Source organism: Macrosteles quadrilineatus, unplaced genomic scaffold (assembly GCF_028750875.1).
Source record: "Macrosteles quadrilineatus isolate MER2022 unplaced genomic scaffold, UCM_ALF_1.0 Scaffold_1__1_contigs__length_201487025, whole genome shotgun sequence".
NCBI classification, from domain to species: Eukaryota; Metazoa; Arthropoda; class Insecta; order Hemiptera; family Cicadellidae; genus Macrosteles; species Macrosteles quadrilineatus.
The window spans coordinates 170,436,336-170,461,845 of record NW_026542594.1 but is presented as its reverse complement, the minus strand read 5'-3'; the positions used below and the strand labels follow the sequence as shown (position 1 = coordinate 170,461,845).

General features: G+C 37.1%; 1 protein-coding gene across 1 annotated transcript; it reads left to right on the top strand.

Annotated features, from left to right (window-relative positions):
- Positions 1–510: 510 nt before the first annotated feature.
- Positions 511–25,001, top strand: LOC128989807 (melanotransferrin). The gene is made up of 15 exons (XM_054411867.1): positions 511–685; positions 1,917–2,068; positions 4,261–4,383; positions 4,994–5,146; positions 7,055–7,172; positions 7,714–7,893; positions 9,730–9,893; positions 11,965–12,231; positions 14,778–14,942; positions 15,725–15,813; positions 18,911–19,077; positions 20,172–20,438; positions 21,429–21,572; positions 22,348–22,519; positions 22,657–25,001. Exons 1-15 carry the CDS (start codon positions 619–621, stop codon positions 22,898–22,900), a joined length of 2,472 nt encoding a protein of 823 aa, XP_054267842.1. The 5' UTR covers positions 511–618; the 3' UTR covers positions 22,901–25,001.
- Positions 25,002–25,510: the final 509 nt, after the last annotated feature.

Here is a 25,510-nt window from a genome sequence, read left to right as displayed (position 1 = left end):
CCATCCCTCCCTTAAAAAAAGAATCAATTAGTCCATTTTAGTCCATTAGTAGTTAGGTTAGGTTTTACTAAATCTATTACTACTTAAATGTACATTGATTCTATTTCTAGTGAGATAAGGAGTGGACATCCTTGTTGCAAACAAACAAGATCCTCTTCTATGTCCTTAATAGCTAACAAAGATCGGTATAGATTGGAAATGCGAAGCTCAGCGAACAAATGCCTACAATAATCAATAATGTACTTGCTCCAGGTATAACCAAAACCACAGAAAACATACTACCATGATACTACTATAACCGTAGCAGCACTATAAGCTAAAAGCTCAGTGTGCAGTGTGTAGCAGACTAAAAAAAGAAAAACCTTGCTATAGACTGTAGTGGAGTGGACTGACTGGCTGAGACTGAAGTGGACTGAACTGAAAGTGACTGAGTCTGAGTGGTGAGTACTGTTACTGAGTGGAGTGAACGAAACCGAAACGAAAACGAGTGATTTAATTTATTGTCATACTCATGGACGTCAGTTAGTTATTTGTTTTTGTATTTGTGATGGAATTTCAAATAGGATAATCTTAAAATTAATTGTATTGTTCACCAAACTAACGTACTAAGTAACAAATATGGAAAAGAATTTCATAGTTTTGTTTATACTGGGAGCAACCTTGTGCATTTTATATTCATGTCACGGTAAGCCTTTAAGTTTACTAGGTAGGCCTATAACCAAAAAGGACACGCCTACTTCACCCAAGCCAAATCCTATTTATTGCAAACTTGGTTTATTAACAACATTGTTATTCATTTGCTTTTAATTTTATTTTATTTAAATACAAATTCTTGAGGTAGACCTAGCAGGGGCCTTAACCTAGGCGTGTTAAAATTGGTAAAAATAGGCAGTTAGGCCTACCTAAGTTAATTAGGCTAGGATTGAATCAGCCTCTGTGTTGCAACGTTAAAACTGTTGGTAAAATTTTGGTATCAGTTATCAATCATTGAGATGGATATAAACAGCAAGGAGTGTGGAATATTTACTATTGAATTAGGCTGATTTGGCATCTTGCCTTCAGGCCCTAGGCTAGATCAAATAATGTTTATGTAGGCCCAAGTTACTTGTTTACCACCAAGACCCGGTTTAATGTTCTAGCTTGAAATCTGTAACTATTATATGTAGTTAACTACTAAACTCTTCTACAAAACAACTTTGTTAAGTAAGTTTGTAATTGACTTTTTTGGTGCTGAGACCTTTTATTACTTAACCCCAACTCACTATGGAACTGGTGGGTTTCGGTTGGGGTGTGGGAGACATCCAATGTGGTCAATCATCACGAAGAATGTTTTGAAATACAATTGAACGTACCGGTAACTTAACTGAGGCCTAACTTAAAAGGTGGCATGAAGATGGTGATAAGATTAAAGTAGGCCTAGCAACTTGCCTTTAGACCTGCATCTTTTGAAACAAAGTTCAAAAAATGTTCCTATTTATTTATTTATTGATGGATACACCATTTTTACCAGAAAATACAGAGAAGTTTGTACAGAAGAAAATACAGCTTGTCTTTACGACAAATGACCAGCCAGTACAAAGATCGTGAAAAAAGACTGGAAACAACATCATTATAAGAACAATGCATACAAGATAACCTCAAATAATGAATTTACTGTAAATAACACTGATTGGTAGAATGCAGGCATTCATTATGTGTCTGGACTTAGAAGGTAGGCCTAAGTTAAACTGTTTAAGTAGCCTATTGCAGACTGGGATGTGAAACGATTTTGCAATCGTTTGAAGCTCCTTGGTACCTATAAACTTAGGCCTAACAGCCCACCCCCTTCTAAATAGAAAGCTAGAACCTAGATAACACACTCATTTGGCAACCCAAATAATGGACAGGGCATGTTTAACTTATTTTGTCTTTTTCAGCCCAAAATGCTGTGGTTGATATGGGTGATGATAAAATTATCTGGTGTGTTATATCACAAGAAGAAATGTTTAAATGTCAAAACTTCTCAGTAGCTGTGAAAAAGGAGAAAAATTTTCTAGGACCAGATTATCTTGATTTGCAATGTATTCAGGTAAGGTTTTGTTAGCCTCAAAACTGTAATTTACTGTATGTAACTAAGTAACGTATTCTTAAGTTTATTGATGCATAGAAACTAGTTGTTCTGCCCGTGCTTCGCAACAGAGTGTAAATATTAAAGAGAATAATGTGGTTCTTTAAATATACCTAACGTAAAAAAAGAATACAGTAGTTAGACTACATACTGCACAAGTTAGCTCTTTTGTCTACCTATAACTTAACAATAACATTGGCATAACTTAAACCAGTTTGTGACGAAATTTCAGGGGTTTGAAGAAAATATTTAAATCGACGAATATGGGATGACGGTGAAAATATTGTAACAACCCATTAAAATTTGGCTTGTTACAGTACGTAAGTTGTGTGATATAAATTTATAAAAACCATTTGTTTTCCCCTTATGTTAGTTTACAAATTTATAATAGGCCTAATATTTTGATATGGTACAAAAGGTTAAGATAGAAGTAATTTTTTAACTAAGGTTTGCCCACAGCTCTTAACAGGTTGCCGGAATTTTATCCTTCTGGAATTTTATCCCCTGAGCAGAGCTGACATTACTATGACGAAGTAACCTTGTTTGCAGGCGAAATTTTACCCGCTGTCCATATAACTAGCGTTTAGGCAACTGAAGATGTACGGCCCAGATTTTTACCCCCTCGTTGCAGTTAGAAATTAGCGAGAATAATTAATTGTATTATTTCAGTTTTGATTGAATAGGCCTAGTAAAAACTTTATTTTCAAGTAGGCCTATCATAATTTATTCGTAACCTCAACTAAGTAAACAGGTTTCACTTTTGAATTTTGAGTAGGCCTATAATAAATTGCCAGAGAAATATTCGAAACAAATTTCATTCATATCGGCTAGGACTCTGTGAGTTTACATAGGCCTACCATGTAAACTCACAAATATGCCTACATATTAAAACCAATAGATTGCCCCAAAAATCAAATCCCCAAACTCTAATCTTAAAATAAAGACGCACAACTGTTTCATTAGTTGAGGTTACATATACAAATTCTTGTAAGTTAGGCTACCTACTTAATAATAAAATACCCCCGCCGCAGCAAACCTGCAGACTTAGCGAATTTCCATTAACCTGATTGGATTTACACTAAAATGCCTCCATAAAAATAGCACATTTATTTCCTATTTAAATAGAATTAGTTTAACGAGTAGGTACTTAGGTTTGCTGCAACAGGGAGGGTAAAAAAGTTTTTTTTTATGTAGAATATTAAAAGGTACTGTGGTTTAGTAAGAAATTATAAGTATTTTCCAACTTTTATCAAAATATGTTCATAAACAACCAAACTACAACAGTTGACTTATTCTCCATAAGAATAACATGGGAATTTTAAAATTACAATTTTTTTGAATTTTCTCCGTAACAATTAGGCGCATAATAACGCTTCAATATACTAAATTATTTGTTTTTTTAAGCTCTACAAAATGGTTTAGAAAGAAATTGTGAAATTTTGTGTTTTTAGGGTCAAAAATGGGAAAAACCTATTTTTACCCCATAAAACCCCCCATAAACCCCCGTTCCCATAGTCCGATCATGCTGGTTCGCGAACTCATTCAAGTTTATCCCGCCTTACACCTTCAAACCAAATTTTATCAAAATCGGACAAAAATTACTCAAGTTATCGTGCGGATGGACACACACACATATATATATATATATATATATATATATATATATATCTCTATATATAGATATATAAAAATTTGAACGAATGGTGTTTTCGGCCTCTGGGGACATCAAAATGAAAAAGTAAATCGGTCCCGGGCTTAGGTCTTACCATGAGACCTACGGTAATAGCTACTTCCCTATAGGGAAATTCGCTAATAAACTAGAAAATATGGTGGCTACGTTTAATTCCACCTTTAATTTACTAAACTGATGTTGTGCAACGCAAAAGGTCGCGGCAGGAATTTTACCCCCTAGGTTGTTACGTCAGTTTCGCTCAGGGGGATAAAATTCCGCTACCCCGGCAAAGTCTTGGCTAAATAATTGTAATTCTTTTTAAATTGAAATAAAAAAATAGTGCTCTGGAAAAGTAAATTTTTTATTTAGGCTATAACATAATGTCAAGCCTAATTAGAAAACTAGTATATCAATGATGAATATTTTTAAACATAATATCAGTAAATTTTCTTAAGCAATATTATTGCTCCTTGTCCTTTAGGGATTCAACAAAGAAGAGTGCATGTTCCTTCTAGACCAGGAGAAGGCACATGTTACCACATTGGATGCGGGAGATGTGTTCATCGGAGGACGATACCACAGCTTGATACCCATCATGCAAGAGGTGAGTCTTCAATTAGTCTGCTGGTATTGAGACTTTAACAAACTAGTTTCATTTTTGTCCTGACAGGTTTTAAGAAGTCTAAGACGTTCAGTGTGGCCAACCTCCAACGGTATGGTCACCTAGGTGCAACATTTTTTTCCACATAATTATAAAATGCAAGTTTTTTTACTAAGGTTTGTTTTTGGTAAAATTAAGTTTGGGAATAATTTACCTCCATTTTCGTATCTGCTTTGATTTGGCAGTGTTTGGCACAACATCTTGTTAACAACAAGTACTGCGCTGAGCCGCGGAGAAATTTCATAGCAGACATTTAATAAAACAAAACAAAACTTATTTTCCCTCTTTACCCCCCTCCCCCTGATGCTCAAAATAGTGTAGGCCTAACTTTTTATTACCATACATTACAAGGACTAGGTCAAAGTTATATGGAACAGTTTCAAGTCTACAGTTAGCTTTCCCTTTGGATGTTGAGGTTTAGGTCTTATTGCACTGTACTGTTATTTATTTGACTTTAGAAAGTTATAGCAATGGAGTTTTCATGATAGCCTACACCTATAATTTTTTTTTATGTCCAAACCATCTATGTTTGTAAACTTTTATTTTATTTTAGGTTTACGAAGGAGGATCTAAGTTTTACTACTCAACAGCTGTTATTAAAAAAGGCACGTTGACAGATGTTTCCAACATAAGGCAAATAAGAGGCAAGAAAGTATGCTTCCCTGGAGTTGGTTCTCTTGCTGGCTGGATCATACCCATACATGAGGTAAGTCTCAGTAGACCTACAAATATCATTAAAATGTTGAGTGCGGGGCAATTCCTGATCGGGTACGGTGCTCGGCCCCCGTACGGTGAGTTCATACCCTATCGGGAACGCTCGGCAATGCCTTTTGTATATATTCGTTTTTGCTCTAGCGTCGGTCGAAAGCGGACCTATACCATGTTAGCGTGTAGTGTGTGACATGCATTTCGTTGTGGTGTAGGTTAGTAGTAAATTTCCCCGTAAAATTCCCGTCTGGCAAGCTTAAAAATCAACTTTTTGTCCCGTCTTTTTCCCTCCATTTGGCAATACAATTCCAATGGGACCGGCTACGTTCCAAGCAGTGTTGCTATCTTTGGGTTTTTAGCGAACTACGTCGACTCTCGTCGTACAGCAGGACATCCCCGCACGTTATTTGCTATTTGTCAGACCGAAATTGGAAAGCCAATCACACGCGGCAATCGGGTTTGTTCGACACTGCGGGCTGTGCCGCACTGGGGATACGCCTGCCATTTGACGTGCCGCAGCAAACGTGTTAAACAATGAGGCCCATATTACACATAGCAACTTTTCTAGACAATTTTAAAAAAGACAATTTAAAATGAAAGAATTTATCTAACCTATTTAGACCCTTTTATGTTATTAAGATATTTTCACTATTTGTGAATGCTTGCAACATTTGCCAATAACAGAACATAAGACATTACAAAGTCCTGTATTTTTCAGATAGCTTAGCTTCCTGTAATTTTAATAAAATCGTTAAAACTACTGTAGGCCTATATTGTATGGCTTTTAGTGGACAGAGTACTCCTTGCCTGATGTGTGGGCTTTTTTTCTCTCAATACATGGACCTATAGCTGAAAAGGGATATCCCGAACCACACAATATAGATTGACACTATTGGTGATTGGTGGGATTTGAAACCGGGTCCTAAAGATAGAATTCCCATTCACCAATCACATAGGCTATTTCAGCCGTGCCTCCATGATGATGACATTTAGTGTTACGACCTAAAATAAAATGCATGATGCCAAATGCTCTGCTAGCTATAGAACATCTGACCTACATTTGATTATGGTTTTTTTTATCTTGTCACATTCAAATGACCCTCTGCACTTGCACTGTTTTAATGGGATTTATTTGTTTATAGGGTCTAAGGAGACTTAAACCCTATAACTTAAAAGCGCACTTACACCAAAGTTGACAATCAAAAGTTTACAACTAAAAGATGTTCTTTAACAAATTTGAGCAATTTGTAGAATATTTTTCTAAGGTGCGGCAAGCTGAGGAGATGCTACTGCCCGATGTCACGTCTGGGGTGTGTAGGGGGGGACAGTTCTCCACTAGTTTTCTACAAGCTGCTTGCGCTAAGCGGGTAGCAACTAATCTTCCTATTTAAGTTGTCAACTTTCTTTGATCCTACTGTCATTCCGCGGGAAACCAAAATTTAGTGGAAGACTTGTCTCTTCACTAGTGGGAGACAATAAAGTTGCTGTATTTTGTAGGAAAAGCAACTTGTGGAAAACTTAGTGGAAGTCTTTGGTGTAACTGCGGCTATTAACATTTTAGACAGTTGATGGTGATTCCTCTGGAAATTTAAGTTTCCTTATAATCAGACTAATATTTTCATGACGAATTATTGCTTTTAAAACAATGTAAATAATGACTGCATAATAGACTACATCCATATCCAGGGTTTAATCCTACATTTTCCTTTTGGAATATTTAAATAGTTGTGTACTTCTTTCAACTGTTCTTTTACCAAATTTCCCTCTAATGGAATACAAAGCTATGACCTTAGGTGGCCCGGCTAGTAACACCTAGACACTGGATCGATTTACATTTCAGTTTCTATGGTCATAGAGGACTAAAAACTGTATTTCTTCATGTAATGTTGTATTATTAATGTTTTAGCTTATGAGAAATGGAGGTCTGGATATAATTGATTGCAACAACCATGTCAAAAACGCTATCAACTTCTTCGGCCCGAGTTGTGCTGTCAATTCGCTCATCGACAAAAACAATCCCATCGGTAATAATAGTTGTTAATGTTGTTATATTCCACATTTTAATTAACCTTTAATTTAGGCTATGTAAAGTTTTTCCATTTATAATTAACACGTTGAGTGCTGATGACGGGAATTCCCGCTATTGCTTAGCATTGAAATAAATGCAACTTTCATGTTTAAACATGTCCTCCGCACTAATAATGTTAAAGGAATTGTCATGGGATCTTACAAGAAGACTCAAATACTTGTTTGGTCATTTGTTTTGCGTTACTTTTGAGTGTGCTCATGTAGACTCAATTTTTTTTCCTACGCTAGTAGCATTTAAAATTAAATTCAAAGTTAGATTAAACGCTTTAGGGAGAAAGCGGTCCAACCAAACAATTGGACCCGTCCCTCTTACACCTAAGACGCTAACCACTAGGCCAGCCACTCACCCCTTTAATGTTATAGGATTACTTAACTTAGCCTTTTGCTTTATTTATATAGTATTTGCCTTACTCTTTCATTACAATCAGAGGAAAGTACGACATTATGACTTGAAACACAATAGAAGTATTTTTGCAGGGGATAACTCTGACAAGCTCTGTAGGCTGTGTATCGGCAGAGTGCCAGGGGAGAGATGTACGCCCGCTGATCCCTACGCTGGCTTCGAAGGTGCCTTCAAGTGTCTAGTGGAGGTGGGGGAGATCGCCTTCTTGAAACACACAACTGTCATGGAAATGACGGCAAACAATCTGAACTTTGGTAAGAGGTTGTCAAAGGCTCGTTATGATTGACCCTCCATATTCTGATGTATAGTCTAGTAGTGTACTTTAGGTTATTCAATCAGGGGTGTGCGAATCCATAAATTTTGGTTCGAAATCCAAATTATAACCGTACAGATTTTATCGAATCCGAATATTTTAATAAATCCCGAGTCGAATCTGGGTCGAATCCGAATCTCAAATTTACAGCCGTTATCGAACACGGATCGAATGCTGGACCAAATATTTCAAATCAAAATCAGATAATGAAAATTATATTGAATCGGAATGTGTTAAATTTGAATATCGAATCCCGACTCGGATCTATTTCAAGGAAATTTGAATATCGATTCCGAATCTGAATCCATTTAGAAACAGTAGATTCGTTCTTGAATCCAAATCGAATCTCTAAAAAGATTCAGATTCTATATGTTTTTTGAACTATTCGCACAGCCTTGAATTCATGAATTGTCTATCAGCTTATGTATAGAATTTGTGGTTAGTTGTGCAAGAGTCTTGTGTCTTTCCATTCACATTGTCCATCCAGATTCCCATATCCTTGCAGTGAATAGTTTGTAGGCCTAGTGATTAATGGGAAAATTAATTTTAGGTATATGAAGGAAAAATTAAATCTAAAATTCTTTATATTAGCCGGCAAAGTTAAAGCCACATGGTCCTTTCTTACTTTAATCTGACCTTTACTTTAATATTACTGTGCGTTGTTAGAATATTCATCAATTGAACTTGATTGCATCAAGACATTTTTTAGCTTTAAACATGTGCAATACAGGTACGCAAACTGAATTTAAATATGGGTTATATAATCATATAGGCCTTTGAAATTCAGCTGTACACAAGAGAGTCAATAAGCTAAAACAAATATTTTTTCAATCAATAATCTATATTTGTGAAATGTGCCCCCTTAGTCCAGGAGTACAAAATAAATCCTCATGGACCTCATGAGTTAACATTTCTTAGCTAATAGATAAATTAAATTGTTCTCACATTTTTGGTAATCCAACATTTTTGGTAATTCTAAACCTTTCCAGTTCCAAAAATGTGAGATTATTGAAAATCAACCATAGTTTTGTCTTAATGTCTCTAACTCCAAATGTAGTCTTAAAATTAAATTGTCTTATTAGGGAGGTTTCATTTAAACCTTACAAGAGTTTTAGACGTTTCATGAAGATGTATTTTACAAAAAAAAAGGGTGCTGGCCTTCAATAGTAAATTTTCTAAAACCATATCATCCTTGAATTTTAACGTTTATGTAGCATATATTTATGGGAACTAAACAACATGAAATACAAAACAGTGCAATACTGACTCCATATGCCAATGTTTCTTATCTGTCAAGATTCTTATTTGTACATTTTTTTTAAATAGTTTTCTAGCAGATTTTACTAATGTTGGTGATGTCACTGATTCCTGGGAATTTTAAGGCAATGTTGTTGTTGGGAGGGGTACTGAAGAGTTTTGCCTACTTGTTGGCCTCTTTTCCTGACAAACCTCTAGAACCTCTTTTATAATTTAACTTCAACTCCAGCCCACTAGGGAGATCAAAGTGCTATGATAACCTGTAATGCTATCTGTTTCTGGATATTCCTATGTAAAAATTAAATGTCTTTTTTATACAAATTAAGAAAGAGTGAATATTATCTATTGTTTAAAAAAAAGCTTACTTATATCATATAATTTTTGGTTTACTATTCAGTTTCATCCAATAGCTGTTGACACTTTATTCTTGTCTAGTCGTCTACTCATTGTGACACTAAGAAAACTCTCAAGTGGTTTGTTGTGACCATACTGCATCATGTTTGACACATTTATGCTTCAGTGGGACAAACAAAGGACAATTTCGAGCTGCTGTGTAAAGACGGTAGCCGGCATCCTGTTGATGACTTCAAGAACTGCAACTGGGGCACAGTGCCAAGCCACGCAGTGGTCACCACTTCAGCCAAGAGCAACAAGCAACGGACACGCTACCAGAAGTTCTTAATTGTGAGCGGACGAGTACTATCCCCTTAGTTTCAGTAACGGGGTTTTCTGAGTCTGTTGGATCCAACAGGGTTGGTACGGTCAGGGAAAACCTGGAAATGTCAGGGAATTTTGTTGGTCTGGAAAAGTCAGGGAATTTTGGAAAAAATCTGGAATTTCTCTTGAAAGACTACATTTTTTACAGATATGCTACATTTTGCATCTACGTCTCAATACTTGGTCAAAAACATCGATGTTTGACGAAAACAACAAAAACATCGGGAACCTACCATCGATATAAAAAACATCGAACATCAACAGACATTCTATCATCACCCTCTGATTACTGGCTTTAATTGAACGCACCGAGCTCCCAGTGTTTCTACACGACCAAAAGAACATAATCCCGGTCACTGGGTTAAGAAATCCCGTTTAATCCCTTAAGATTTTTGATGTTAAATTCTGAGTGTTAAATTAGACATATTGTTTTTAAATAGTTGTTTTAACATTGCTATTATATTTTGTTAAGGTAATTTTTTCGATTGAGGCTAGTTTTTCACTAAAATAAAGCATAGTAAATAAAAACGGACGTCATAGCCAAAACTCCTGTTTTATCCCACATCCCCTTCAAATCCCGCTCATGCTCTAAAAATCCTGTTTTCGGGATAATAATCCCACGTATGGAAACACTGCTAGTACCGCGATGCGCGGAAGGATAGGCCTACATTCATCGTTTCAATTTCAATACGATACTGAATACAATTCCTCATTGAATTTATACCAATACTGATTCAACCTTTAATAAACTAAAAAAAACTGCACTTAGAGGAGTTAATAAAAAAATTTATCCTGTTAGTTGAAACATTTAATAGTTTAGTTTGGTAGGTACTACTTTTTGTCTCTGGTACAACATGGTGGTAGTTATTTTTCCAATATCACATGTTTCTTCCGATATAAGCCTATGATATCGCAAACAAAAAATAGCGATATATATCAGTATCAGAAGCACCGTATCGTCTATCTGCTAGTGTCAAGTCAAGGCCAAGTAGAACATAAAGTGTGAGGTTAAGTTAGTTGGTACTCTTAATTTTCCAGATTCCAGATGTTTAATTCTTTTCTTATTGGTTTTATGAGAAAACTATTTAGGCCTACATTTTTCTAATAATACTTGATTCTGACTATTCAATATCGTCTTACGGTATACCTGGAAAAAGTATAGTATCAATCTGGAAAACCTGGAAAAGTCAGGGAATTTCATATTCCAAAATCAGTACCAACCCTGTCCAAGTGATGGTTACAATTCTGCTAGTTAATTCCACATAAAAACCGACAGATGATCCATTATCTGGTGTAAATCGGCCAAAACAAGGTCACAAGACACAGAAAACAATTAAAAACCATTGGAAATATTTTTTTAATCATTAAATCAATAAAGTTTGTCAATTTTCAATTTTGAACCAATTCTTAAGAAATACTACACAACATCACAGATCATTTTTTTTAAATCTTCATGTGACAGTACTATTCCAGATAAAAACCGATTATCATGTTAAACCAGCTTGCTTTTTCTTCTTTTTTTAAGAGTCGATCTTCTGATCTCTTTATTTTTAATTTTATTCCACTTTGATTTGTTGCTATTAAAATCCTATTTCCACATATTTTATTCTGTTACATTCTTTTTCCCGTACAACCCATACTTGCGCCTTTTGAATAATTATCGAATAACTATCAACTATCACTATGAAAAATAACTGTTGTGCTCTACTTGTTTGCCCTTATTGTTAGCTCCCTTTCTCATAGTATGTGCTTCTCACTTTTGTAGAACTCCGCATATTTTCCCAGTCCATCCAAAATTAAATGTTATTTATTAATTTGTGTAAAAACGTTTTCAATAACAAGTTTTGCTATATACGTTGGACTCAACTTAATAAATGGTAAGCCTACTGGACTAATGAAACAAATTAACTTAACACCCAAGCTGTGACATATGACATCTCAATTAAATATAAATCTTCAGTTGTGTCTTCATCTGATTGTTGTCTAAATGTTAAACATATAGTTTCATCAATATTGTGATTATCTGTCTTGTTAACAGAAAGCAGTGCGTAACTTTGGAGGTGCTTTTAACTTGACATTGGCTACCAGCACAACTGAGAGACCCGGACCAGACTATTACAGCCCCAAGAACAACCAGGGCAGAGACAGCGACCAAAACTACAGAGATGGTAACATCAACAATCAACCGTGGGAAACCAACAACAACCCTCCATGGAACAACCAGCAAAACAACCTGCAACTGCGTCAGTTCCACATGTTTGAGTCTGCACCTAGATACGGATTGAAACATAACCTTATGTTTTTGGTGAGTTTCACAATACATTGGGTCATTTGAAATTAATTATATGTGTAGGAGTTAGTCCAACAAAATATTTTTCAATTTGATTGATGATTGCGTTTGAGTTGATTTGGAGACAAAAAAGAGCTCAACTGAATCACCTACATCTGTCTCAGGCAGTTGGCGGTAATACCTTACATGTTATCGATTTCTTTGTTGTGCCCCCTAATGTTGGTACTTCTATAGGAGATGAAGCAAATTCAATTCAATTCGTTTATGAACAGATTAAACCAGTTTACAATATAAAGATTTAAATTAGTACAAGGATTAAACAATTGAAAAGATATCAGGTATACATTTAGCAGCAAGCAGGTACATTATAAACTAGGTGGCGTTCGCAGAGGCATCCACAAAATTGAGCGGAGTCATTAAGGGTTCATATTATCATTGACTATACATTGTTTTGTCATACTGCAGTAAAAACAGTTGTTTTTAATGCATGCGTTGCGGGTCTAAAGTAGCATTTTTACTCTTTAGGGAGTAAAAATCGTTTTTAGCCTCTATGGAGTAAAAATCAGCTGTTGTCAACTCAGTTGTAAATTTCTATTGTAAACGATTCCATGTATCGAAATATGTATCGATTCGTGCTTCGTAATCATTTTAGTCTACAGTCCCTTCCCATAGCATATTAACATTGCAGATACATTAATCCATTCCCGCACTCAACACTGCTCACCTTTACTACTTACTTCACCTCCTCCTACGTCGTGGGGCCTGTTTCCTTCCCTTCTCATAGCATTTTAGGATTGAAGATACATTAATCTAACTGCTACAAGGTTAGGCTGGAATTAAGGTTTCCAGTTCCCCCACTCCAAACTGCTCACCTTACTACTTCCTTCACCTCTTCTTACGTCGCGGACCTGTTTCCCTCTCTTACCATTGAATATTAAGATTGTAGATACCTTAATCGAATCATCATAAACAGTTCCTACACTCCGGACAGCTCACCTTGACTACTTCCTTCACCACTTCCTACGACTCAGACCAATTTCCTGTTTCCCTCTCTTCCCTTAGCATTATTGGATTGCAAATACCTTAATCTATTGGTCATAAACAGATCCCACACTCCGAACAACTCGCTACTACTACTACTTCCTTCACCACTTCCTACGTCACCGACCTGATTCCCTTCCTTTCCATAGCATTTTAGGATTGCATATACCATATTAGTCTAATCATCATAAACAGGTCCCACACTCCGGACAGCTCACATTTACTAATTCCTTCACCACTTCCTACGTCACGGACCTGTTTCCCTCTCTTCCCTTAACATTATTGGATTGAAAATACCTTAATCTATTGGTCATGAACAGATCCCATACTCCGGACAACTCGCCTTTACTGCTTCCTTCACCTTTTCCTACGTCACGGACCTGTTTTCCTCCCTTCCCAAAGCATTTTAGGTTTGTAGATACATTAATCTAATCGTCATAAACAGTTTCCACACTCCAGACAGCTCGCATTGACTACTCCCTTCAGCATTTCCTACGTCACGGACCTGTTTTCCTCCCTTCCCATAGCGTTTTAGGATTGCAAATACCTTAATCAAATGGTCATAAACAGATCCCAATCCCCCAGAACAGCTCACCTTTACTACTTCCTTCACCACTTCCTACGTCACTGACCTCGAGCTAGTGTCGTCATTTGATTATATTTATGATCCATACCACCGTTTATGTTCTAATATCTGTGGAACAATGCTATCAACTATTTCTTTATCTACTGCATTCAAAAGTCAATAGCTGATCATATGTCTTTGTTTATTTGTCAAATACTGCTTCCATAAGGATTACATTGAAACTTTGAGACCCAGTGGGGCGGATTCCTGAGAGACTTTTTTAACGCCATATAGATGTTGGCACTCACCGATATGGTCTTTGTCACCATGCAAGATTTGAAAACGATTGATTCAGCCCTCTAGGAGGAGTTTGCGTATTACAAAATGCATAAGAGTCGACGTATAAGAGCTCGCTCCGCTCAACAAACAACTTTGACAATTCCAGTATTTACAATCTCAAAATACAAATCTGAGCAACATAAATAGAGTGAAATCATAGACAAAAAGAATTAAATATAGATTGACAAAAGTTCTGCGGTTAGAAAGAAAAGTTCTGGCGTCCACCGCTAGGAGTGCCATGTAGTTACAGCACACACCGCTGCAGCATCTGCTGGTATCATATGGTGAGGAGTCTGACGACGACAGAGAATCGAACACTGAGCACGCTAGTGGCACATCGCAGAACCTTCCTTTGACAGTCTTTATTCTATTTGTCTATGGTGGTACAAAAGGAAAAAAAGAACAAAAGTGCCTAAATGAGTTAAATCTATTACTTGACTTTACAATGAAGCAAAACAAAAAATCAGTTGGCATTATTAAGACAAAGTGACATGACTAGCAATGATAACAATAAAACAGTGGTGACTTTTAAAATATTAAAGTTGTAACAAATGTGAAAAAATAATCTTTGGATAGCGATAACGAATGTAAACTGAAATGAATGTATCTGTGTCAGGACTCGGCTGTGGAGCTGCGAGCTCTGGAGGAGAGTAAGCAGACTTACTCTGGATATCTGAGTGGCAACCTGGACATCATCCTGGGAGTGAGGCAGTGTCCTGTCAACTCCTTGACTCTGTGTGTCACATCGGACCCGGAGCATGAGAAGTGCATCAAGATGAGGGTGAGTCACTTTACTAAATAGAACCATGTTATCTCTTTGGAGAGTTTAGGAACTATATAATTATTTTACCACTAGTTTGAAGTCTCTCTAGTGGATAGGGTTTATAAACTTTATAAGCTTCTAATTGCTCTTTTCCAAAATTTGAACTGTACATTGTAATCAAGTACAGTTGCTCGGTCTTGTTTTCTTAAGGGGTGTTACCTAACCTGTCAATGCTCTTTGGCTTTTTAATAAACGATCCTGGCAATAGAGCCGGCTGTTCTTGGTCAGTAACAAAGCGGTTATCTTGTTTATTCAATACTCATTGTTCACTCATTTTCATATAAAAATACGCACTGATGTATCAATACTGGACAAATACCTAGAAATCTCCAACCACTTCCTCTTTCTTTTTTTCTTTTTCTTTTTCTTTTTGTTCTTATAGATGCAGCTTGACTTGAATTTTAACTGTTCCCTTCATAGACATTTATTTATAATAGTTAGAGGCCAGTAGATGTTAATAATTAATAATTTGGCAAAGACATCTACAACTGTTTAGATATTTGTCCAGTTATTATATGACAACTTAACTACTAACAAGTATTGAAAAGAAAACAAATTCATTTGCTAAATTTGCTGGATGACAATGTAATCTTAAATCGACTTGTCCAATAATTATTGTACATCTAGGCTATAATAAAAGCTTGAAACATTGAAAGAATTTGAAGAAATGAATTGTTCACCAAGCATCACCAGTTGAAGCCAAGCATAAGTGCTTATTGTGTGATTTTTTTGGGTTACAGACGGCTCTAAAAGCCCAGTTGCTGAAGCCGGAGATGGTTTGCCACAAGGCACACAGTCAAATCAACTGTATGCAGGCTATAAAGAACGGGTAAGTTACGACAATACTCACCCCTTTCAATGCTGAGTTATTACAGTAAGACCACTCTATGCACATTTTGTAGGTGTAATTCTAGCTTTAAATAACAAAAAAGTAATAATCCAATTTTACCATAAGTAAAACAAATTCTCCCATGGATTTTTTAATCCTGGAACTCTTAAAGACAATTTTGAGAAAAGTGACTGTCCTATTTTCAACCAAATAAAACTATCCAGTTATTAGCTTTTTAGTAACTACTGCACAGATGTTATTAAACCTAGATCTGGCGGTCATTTTATTCACCAGTGGGGGGTATATTTTGGCCCTTTTGTAGTTGTACCATATATTTAGCCACAGAACATTTGTTTGTGAATATAAGTACACACATATATAAATTTTCTGTTTCAGTAATGAATGTAGAATATAATAATATAAAAATAATTTTTCTAGGGATGGACGGGATTGAATTTTTAGTTCGGGACGGGACGGGACGGGATTTTTATTTCCTTCCCGATTTTCGGGACGGGACGGGACGGGATTTTTTTCTGTGCATAAAAAGAAAATCTTGAGTATTGCAGTTACCAAAAAAGACATACAAAATCAACAAAAATAAAAAAAACAAAAAACAATGGGTAATAATTTACAGGTATAGAAACTTACCTATAGAAACTTTTATTTATTTACTTATAGAAACTTGTGACTCGCAGTCGAAATGACTGATCGTCGGTATGACTCGCAGTCACGGCATGATCGTCGGTATGACTCACGGTCACGGGATGATTGTCGGTATGACTCCGCGATCGTCGGTATGACTCGCAGTCACGGCATTATCGTCGGTATGACTCGCGATCACGGCACGATCGTCGGTATGACTTCGCGGTCACAGGGTGATCGTCGATATGACACGCGGTCACGGCATGATCTTCGGTATAACTCGCGATCCCGGCACCATCGTCGGCATGACTCCGCAGTCACGGCGCGATCGTTGCTAGGACTCGCGGTCACGGCATGATCGTCGGTATGACTCGCGATCACGGCACGATCGTCGGCATGACTGCGCGGTCACGGCGCGATCGTCGGTATGACTCCGCGGTCACGGGGTGATCGTCGGTATGACTCCGCGGTCTCGGGGTGATCGTCGGCATGACTGGCGGTCACGGCATGATCGTCGGTATGACTCGCGATCACGGCACGATCGTCGGCATGACTCCGCGGTCACGGCGCGATCGTTGCTAGGACTCCGCGGTCACGGCTCGATCATCGGTATGACTCCGCGATCACGGCACGATCGTCGGTATGACTTCGCGGTCACAGGGTGATCGTCGATATGACTCGCGGTCACGGCATGATCTTCGGTACAACTCGCGATCCCGGCACGATCGTCGGCATGACTCCGCGGTCACGGCGCGATCGTTGCTAGGACTCGCGGTCACGGCATGATCGTCGGTATGACTCGCGATCACGGCACGATCGTCGGCATGACTTCGCGGTCACGGCGCGATCGTCGTTATGACTGCGCGGTCACGGGGTGATCGTCGGTATGACTCCGCGGTCTCGGGGTGATCGTCGGCATGACTCGCGGTCACGGCATGATCGTCGGTATGACTCGCGATCACGGCACGATCGTCGGCATGACTCCGCGGTCACGGCGCGATCGTTGCTAGGACTCCGCGGTCACGGCTCGATTATCGGTATGACTCTGCGGTCACGGTGTGATCGTCGGAATGACTCGCGGTCACGGCATGATCGTCGGTATGACTCGCGATCACGGCACGATCGTCGGCATGACTCCGCGGTCACGGCGCGATCATCGGTATCACTCCGCGGTCACGGGGTGATCGTCGTAATGACTCGCGGTCACGGCATGATCGTCGGTATGACTCGCGATCACGGCGCGGTCGTCGGCATGACTCCGCGGTCACGGCGCGATCGTTGCTAGGACTCCGCGGTCACGGCGCGATCGTTGCTAGGACTCCGCGGTCACGGCTCGATCATCGGTATGAATCCGCGGTCACGGCTCGATCATCGGTATGAATCCGCGGTCATGGTGCGATCGTCGGTCCATGAATCGCTGTCACGACGCGATCGTCGTTATGACTGCGCGGTCACGGCGTGACTGTCGGTATGACTCCGCGGTCATAGCGCGATCGTCATTGTGACTCGCGGTCACGGTGCAATCGTCGGTCCAATAATCACGGTCACGGCGCGATCGTCGTTATGATTCCGCGGTCACGGCACGATCGCCAAAATGTCTTCGTCTCCGGTGTTCGGGGACCTATCGCTCGCAATAGCGGCGTTATCGGCACTCGCGACGCGGCAAAATCGCCGACGATCGGACCAAATCCCGTCCCGAAAAATTCCCGAATCAAATGTAATCCCGTCCCGATAATCGGGAATATTTTTTTCCCGAAAAATTCCCGAAATTTCGGGACCCGTCCATCCCTAAATTTTTCCCTAGCAATGCGTTTAGGAGTTGTAGCAAAAGGTTTGCAAATTTTTGGATTATGCAAATTATAAATTTCAAAAGCAACCCACAAGAAAACCACAAAATAATTTGTTTACACATTTTATCTAAAAGTAAAGGTTGTGTGAAATATGATTTTCTATGTAGAAATATCAACGTTTTTTAAATACTCATAAAAATAAAATTGTAAAAAAATAAATTCAACATACATATTTTCTTTTCTGAAAAACTACCAAATTTTTTTGTCATGTAGGAAATAATAGAATGCATCAACAGAAAATAAAAAGATACTGTACAACAGGAAATAAAAGATCTTTCTTAAAATATATAGTTATATGTAGGCCTAGTTGAATTATAACATTTCTGAGTAATTTACGTCGGAATGTAAAATATTGAAGATTTTTTTACGAAAACATAATTTTTATGACATTTTTAAAACCAAATAAGTTTTTTACAATCAACCTCATGGATTCAGAGTTCAGATCAAAGTTTCACTTTAAGTCCTAGTGGTGAAACTACTGCTTTTTTTATCAAAAACTGTCTTAATCAACTGATATTTTTCATAAAAATTAGGCAATCCTCAATACATTTATTTTATACATTTTGGCAAATACACTTACCTTTTTAACTTGTGTATTGTTTCAGTAATGCTGATGTAGCAGTGTTCGATGCTGGTGATGTCTACACAGCTGGTCTGAACTATGATCTGATACCATTCATGGCGGAGATTTACAACCTAGGATCTCCCGACTATTATGTAGTGGCCGTTGCTAAAGAAGAAGATGCATCTACGGAGATCACATATCTCAAAGGTAATTATTTGTATGTAATAACATTATGTACACCTTTCATAGTGGTGTCAAATTATAGGTACTTATTTACAAACAGCACATAAATTGAGCAGAACTTAGACAATAAAATAGGAAATAGGAATGTTTCGGTGATTGCAAATCTCAAATTCCGCTTGGAAGTATTGGTAATGATAATGATTGGAATGAATCTCGAGGTAGTTGAATATATATGAAATTTGTATCAGTTACAGACATCTTGAGCTACAAGGGTTGATTTAAGAATACTCATGGAGTCTGCTGGTTACTGAAGTAGTAGAAGTTGTTTTAAAGTTACTCATTTTATTTTGATTAAATAAATATATAGGATGGAGAGGACACAGCTAACTCACCTGATGAAAGGTTGCAGACAAGTCAAAGAACACATAAAACACACACATAATAATACTTGATATTTCGCCTCTTTCAGAGGCTTCTTCAGAAGTAGGCCTAGATGGCAGTTACAAGAACAACAGTTTAAAATAGGATGACATATTGTAGATAAACACTAAAAGACATGTTGAGCTACAAGTTTTGATTTAAGACTACTCAAGGAGTCTGCTGGCTTGGCTACTGATGTGGTTGAAGTTGCTTTAAAGTTACTCATTTTATTTTGAAGGAGTTTTGTTGGTTTTTTTAAGGATCAGTTGAGCTAGTTAACTCAAAAGAGTCCAGATATAGGTAGATAAACACTAAAGGCATGTTGAAATACAAGTTTTGATCTAAGACTACTCAAGGGGTCTGCTGGTTACTGAAGTGGTAGAAGTCGCTTTAAAGTTACTAATTTTATTTTGAAGAAATTTTGTTGGGTTTTTTTCAGGGATCAGTTGAGCTACTTAACTCGGAAAAATTAGAGTCCAGATATTGTAGATAAACACTATAGGGCCAAAACATAGCACTCTATACCCGTCGTGTTGTGTGTAACAGAAGTAGGCTAGTTTGTTACCACACAATTCGGGTTTGACATTATAAAACAGTACAATTTTTAATTTTATACATTATAACACCAGCTTAAAATGTATGACAATTATTTATTTTGGCACCTATTGGTAATTAGTTATTTAAATTCTTGTTTGTAGGCAAGAACACCTGTCACACTGGTATCAACACGGCGGCTGGCTGGATTGTCCCGATGGCCTACCTGCTGTCCAACAACTGGATGCGGAGCTACGGCTGTGACTCTGTGCGAGCGGCCGCCGAGTGGTTCAGCAAGAGCTGTGTGCCCGGCGCACTCAGCACCGAGTACAACACCGGCGTGCCTTACGAGAACATGTGTCACTTGTGTCACGGCGCCAGCTTCCGAGATTGCAGGAGAGACCATAGCGAAGATTACTACGGCTACACAGGTGCGTAAGTTTGAAGTGAAATGGCTGAGGTGTCTTTGGAGAATAGACAGGTTGTTAGCTGAGAAATATATTTCTTTTGTATTATGGGCATGTTACATAAGAATATTTTAAAGATTTGATAAATATCATTAGGTCTACCTTTTGTGGCTAAAGTGAATCCAAAAGAAATATTACAACTACAAAATATAAGTTTTAAATGTTACATTGAAGTACCGGTATACAATCATTTGTATGTTGACGCCTAAGTCCTGTTGTAAAGTTACAGGTGTATCTGTGCAGTATGTTACTAATATACAGTAGACTCCCTCTTATCCAGACGCCTTTTAACCGGACATCGGTTTAACCGGACTACACTCCACGGAAATGACATCTCTTTAACCGGACATCTTTTATCAGCACATTGGTTTAACCAGACTAAATCATCAGGAAGTGGGCGGTACTGAAACGACTGTTTTCGTGGGAAAGATTTGAGACCAGTGATCACATGTCTAAATACAATGCTCTCCTAAATTTAAGTTGAATAACACCGAAAACGGTCCGTTTAAACGAGTTTTTGGGGATGTCGGCTTAACCGGAAAAACCGTTATCTGGGGACTGGCCTTGGTCCCGAGGAGTCCGGATAAGAGGGGTTCTACTGTAGTTAAATTTAAAATGCTCAGATACCTCTATTAAATATCGTTTTAAGGATTTTTGTCAAGGTAGCTTTCTTACCTGAATGGTGAGTCTACTCTTACACACAAAAATTTACTCCATACCTAAAAACTAGAATAGGGCCTATGTTTTAGTAATTTTGGTACCCATTCGGGTAAGCCTGTCTTAACAAAAACCCTTAAAACCCTGAAACACGAGGTTTCATCCTCAATTCTAAAAACTATTTCATATTCGTTGTTTTTGAATAATTCGCCAATCTTGGAAATAGTTAGCTATCACCAAAATTAAAGAAACATAGGTAAGCAAAAATTGTTAATAGTGAATGTTGTGTCTCCACAGGAGCCCTGCGTTGTCTGGTGGAAGGCGGAGGCGATGTTGCCTTTGTGAAGCACACCACAGTCCTGGAGAACACGGACGGCAAGAGGAAGGAGTGGTGGGCTCGTAATGCTCTCAATGAGGACTTTGAACTCCTCTGTCCTGACGGTAAGGCTTTCCTTCCATCTCTAGTAAAATACTACAGTTAGATATTCAAGACTGTATTGTAACAAACAAAATTTATTATAGCCAATCCAATAAACTAGGTAACTTAAATGAAAAGAAAGCCAACTGGGTAACAGATTTGTTATAGAGCTGAGGTAATTTAATAGTTTTTCGGTTTGTTCAACTTAACCAATCTGCTGGCTAAAGCTACTTTTCAGTACATGACTAAGAAAAGTTAATATATTTCCCTAACGTTTCATACACAATCCCTACAAGACTTGTTTTAACATCTTTATTGTTAAATTTGGACTTAAAATAAGACTGACAAAGCGTCAAACTTTACTAATTTATTTCCTTTGTTTCGATCAGACTTGACATTTAGTATGCCTAATAGTTTTGTCAATTTTTGTCAATTTGTTTTGAGATAAATAAATGAATGTTTAAAGCTAAATAACCTGTTAACCAAAATTTAAATTTTATAAAGATAGCAGTGTCTCCTAGATTTAGCCACCTTGAATAATATTGGTAAAACAACAGGAAAACTTTCAACTATGTTTAAATACTTGAATGGGCTAGTCATTTACATTGGTTTGGAAGAGTAACTCATGTGTTAATGTTTTTGTCTAACACTCATAAACTAAACTTCGTAAAATCTGACTGAGGTGGGTATAAGCTTAGTAACCACCAGCTTAGTGAATACATGTTAATAGCCGTCACACTGTAAGTTAATTTAAACGTTATTTATAGGTTTTAAATGAGTATGATTCTTTGTCAATAGGCACTCGAGCTTTAATGAGTGAATACAAGAGATGTAACCTGGGCAAGGCTAAAGCCAATGCTCTTGTGGCACGAGGAGGTGAGGGCTATAATCAGACAGAACTGCAGGCCTACATCAACCTCTTTATTTACGCTCAACAGTTCTACGGCCGGAAGGACCCAGATGACTTCAGGTTGGTAATGTAGCTTAAAGCCTAGATCGGACGACACTAGTACTGAATACACAGACCTACATACATGTGCACAACAAGTGAACAATTGCATTTGAGAAATTTACCACAATCTCTAATTTTGTCTTTGTTGTTTACAGTTTCAGCATGTTCTACTCCCCTCCACCCTACGCCGACCTGATATTCCAAGACGCAGCACAACAGTTAGCTGTTCTAAAGCCCGAGGAGCGTTGGTACTCGACCTACCTTGGCAAAGACTTCATGCGCGCACGCCGTCTCGTCGACTGTCATGCAGGCACTGAAACGCAAGTGGCTTCCTTCGCGCTGACGATGACTTGTACGTTCATCACAGCAGTTTTGGCTGTAGTCATCGGGCGTTTCTAGCCTCCACTTGCCACATACTGGCTGGACCAGTTGTTAGGCTTATGATGACACACAGTAAACTAGGGGTGAACAAGTACAGTAGAACTCCAACCATTTGGATCATCTCGAGGAGACAAAACTAATAATATTGGCAAAAAAGTTCATTGCAATTTTAGCAGCTTAGAGTAATTCGTTACATGTTTGAACGTGTGTCAATTGCATTCATTATGCTACGAGACTGTTTAAGTGTTGTATTTATCCGTAGGCAATTACTGCCTAGTGTCACTGTCTTCTGCTATTTAATTTAAAATTTGGGTTTTTGATGATCCAAAAGATATTATACGTTCCCAATTGATAGTTAGAGTTCTATTGTAATTGAGTTTTTAAAATGTTAGTAAAATGTTTGCACCTCAAAATAGTCAATGTTTGTTAAACATTTTCTAATATTTTTATTTTTTTTACTGTTTGAAAAATTTACATGTTTTTATATTAGTGGTGCAAAATTATTATTTTCTTACATTCAAGCACTTTCAGCATGCTGATCTCAACTAACAATTCCAATTTACTCTAAGTTCTTTCGTCATTACTCTCTCCTTGTGGGTTATAATGTAATACATTAAGTGTGATTCTGCAGTCAAGCGTTCCTTACAGACTTTGTCAGCAAATCTCTTAGTATTCTTGATTTTTTAATTTAAAATTTAATTTTCAATTGTACAGAAAAGAGTTTAGTTGACCTAGTAGTTAGAATGTGTGACTTTTGTCATAAAGGATTGGTTTCTAAGCTTTGTCAACCAGTTTTCCATGTTAAAAGGTTAGGACTTAATATTTTGAAGCATATCTTAAGCTTTAGTTTTACCTTTGACTAAAAGTCAATGGTTTTACCAATCTAGAACATGATTCTAAAATTTTGGTTGGTTTTCAGAATTTTTAGTTGCAAAACCTTGCAAGAAACCAATCTTAGAAAATAAATAGTCCAAATATGTTGTAAGAACAATGGACAAAGTGTGTACAATATGAACAACATGTAATATTTGAAAGCAGGAACAAATTTTCATTAACTTTTATATTTATTATTTTTTGTAAGGCAATTAATTAGGCATGCTTAAAATGTTGCGGCTTGCATAACTGACATAAAACAGTTGTGATAGTTTTTTTTTTTTACTAGAATTAAAATTAACCAATTTGTTACCAAATTTAATCAGATGTCTTTATGGAGTTTACTTAATGGGTCGCTATAGTAAATGGGCTCAGGGGTGCAAGTGGTTTTAGGTTTGTTGGGAGTGCGAGGATGGGAAAAATCCCCCCTAAGATTGGGAGAGGGGCCTAATTATCTCTCGGGCCCATGGGCCCGTGTAATAGTACACATGAAAATCGCAGCCCTGTGATTCCATCTAGAAATTCTGCTTAAAAAACCTAAATTTTTTACATTGTTGCAGCTATTTATTCATAGATTCAATCTTATTCATAACAGTAATGCAAATTTAATAAAATCACTACCGTTCTTATATTAAAATCAAATAAAGTACAACCATTTTAGTGCAATTTTATCACTTTGGGTAGCTTTCCAACATAAATAAAACTACCTACTTTGTGCCTTAAAAGTTAAGTTTTTTGTTAGGAAATGTTGTTTCAAGGCAATATAGTTTATAAGAACAAATTTTGTGCACAATATAGTTTTGTACTGTAGTATGTATAGAAATGTATTATTATAAATTTAATTTAAGACTTTTTCAATGTTTTGTAAAAATAAACTACTTGTTATTTAGCAATTTCCATATTATAGATTAAACTTCTCTAGGATAAAGTCTTTAAATTATTCCACCAGTTTCCATTAGTATTTTAAATTGTATTGTAAGATTTTTTGAAACTTTTGTTAAAATCATTTTATCTTTGTGGTTTTATTCCATCCATTCATTGTGATATAATATTGTATGGTATTAACTAAAACAAATTTATCAAAGGAATGCAGATCTGAGATTTTTAGTTTTTATGTATTCTTTTACTGTTTTTATTGTTTTATACTTAGCTATTTCCGTCCATATGTCTATAGATTATATTTTAGTAACTTTTACCTGGAAAGTTGTATAGTTGAATTATTTGTTATATGTATTTTGTATCACTTCACAGCTTGAATTAATTATGTTATATTAAAATTGTAAAAAACTTAAAATAAAATATTTTATATTACTTTCTATTATTTGAATTTTAACCAATATTCTTAACAATCTTAACCTATCCATTTTAAACCAAAAGTAGCAATACTACAGTAGAACCTCAATTAACCGGGAGTAGATCAAGTGCAGATCATATCATGTTTAACACGTTCTCTACCACAATAGTATTAAATTTTTCATTCATATATAGACCTGCGACTGCCGGTTTCCACCCATAGACTGACATCGCATATTTGTGTCGGTGTCCATTGTTATTAAAAAGATTATATCTTGATAACGGTCTATTTGAAGCGAGAGAGAGAGAGATTGAAAAACGTTTAATCAAAATCAATAAGTTAATGTTTTGTTATAATAGGTAAGATTGTGTTGTGCCTGTACTTCAGATAATAAAATTTCTCCAGTTCATAAATTCTTTAACAGTATAGAAGGGACGTTGGGACAGCCACTGCTTCAGGTG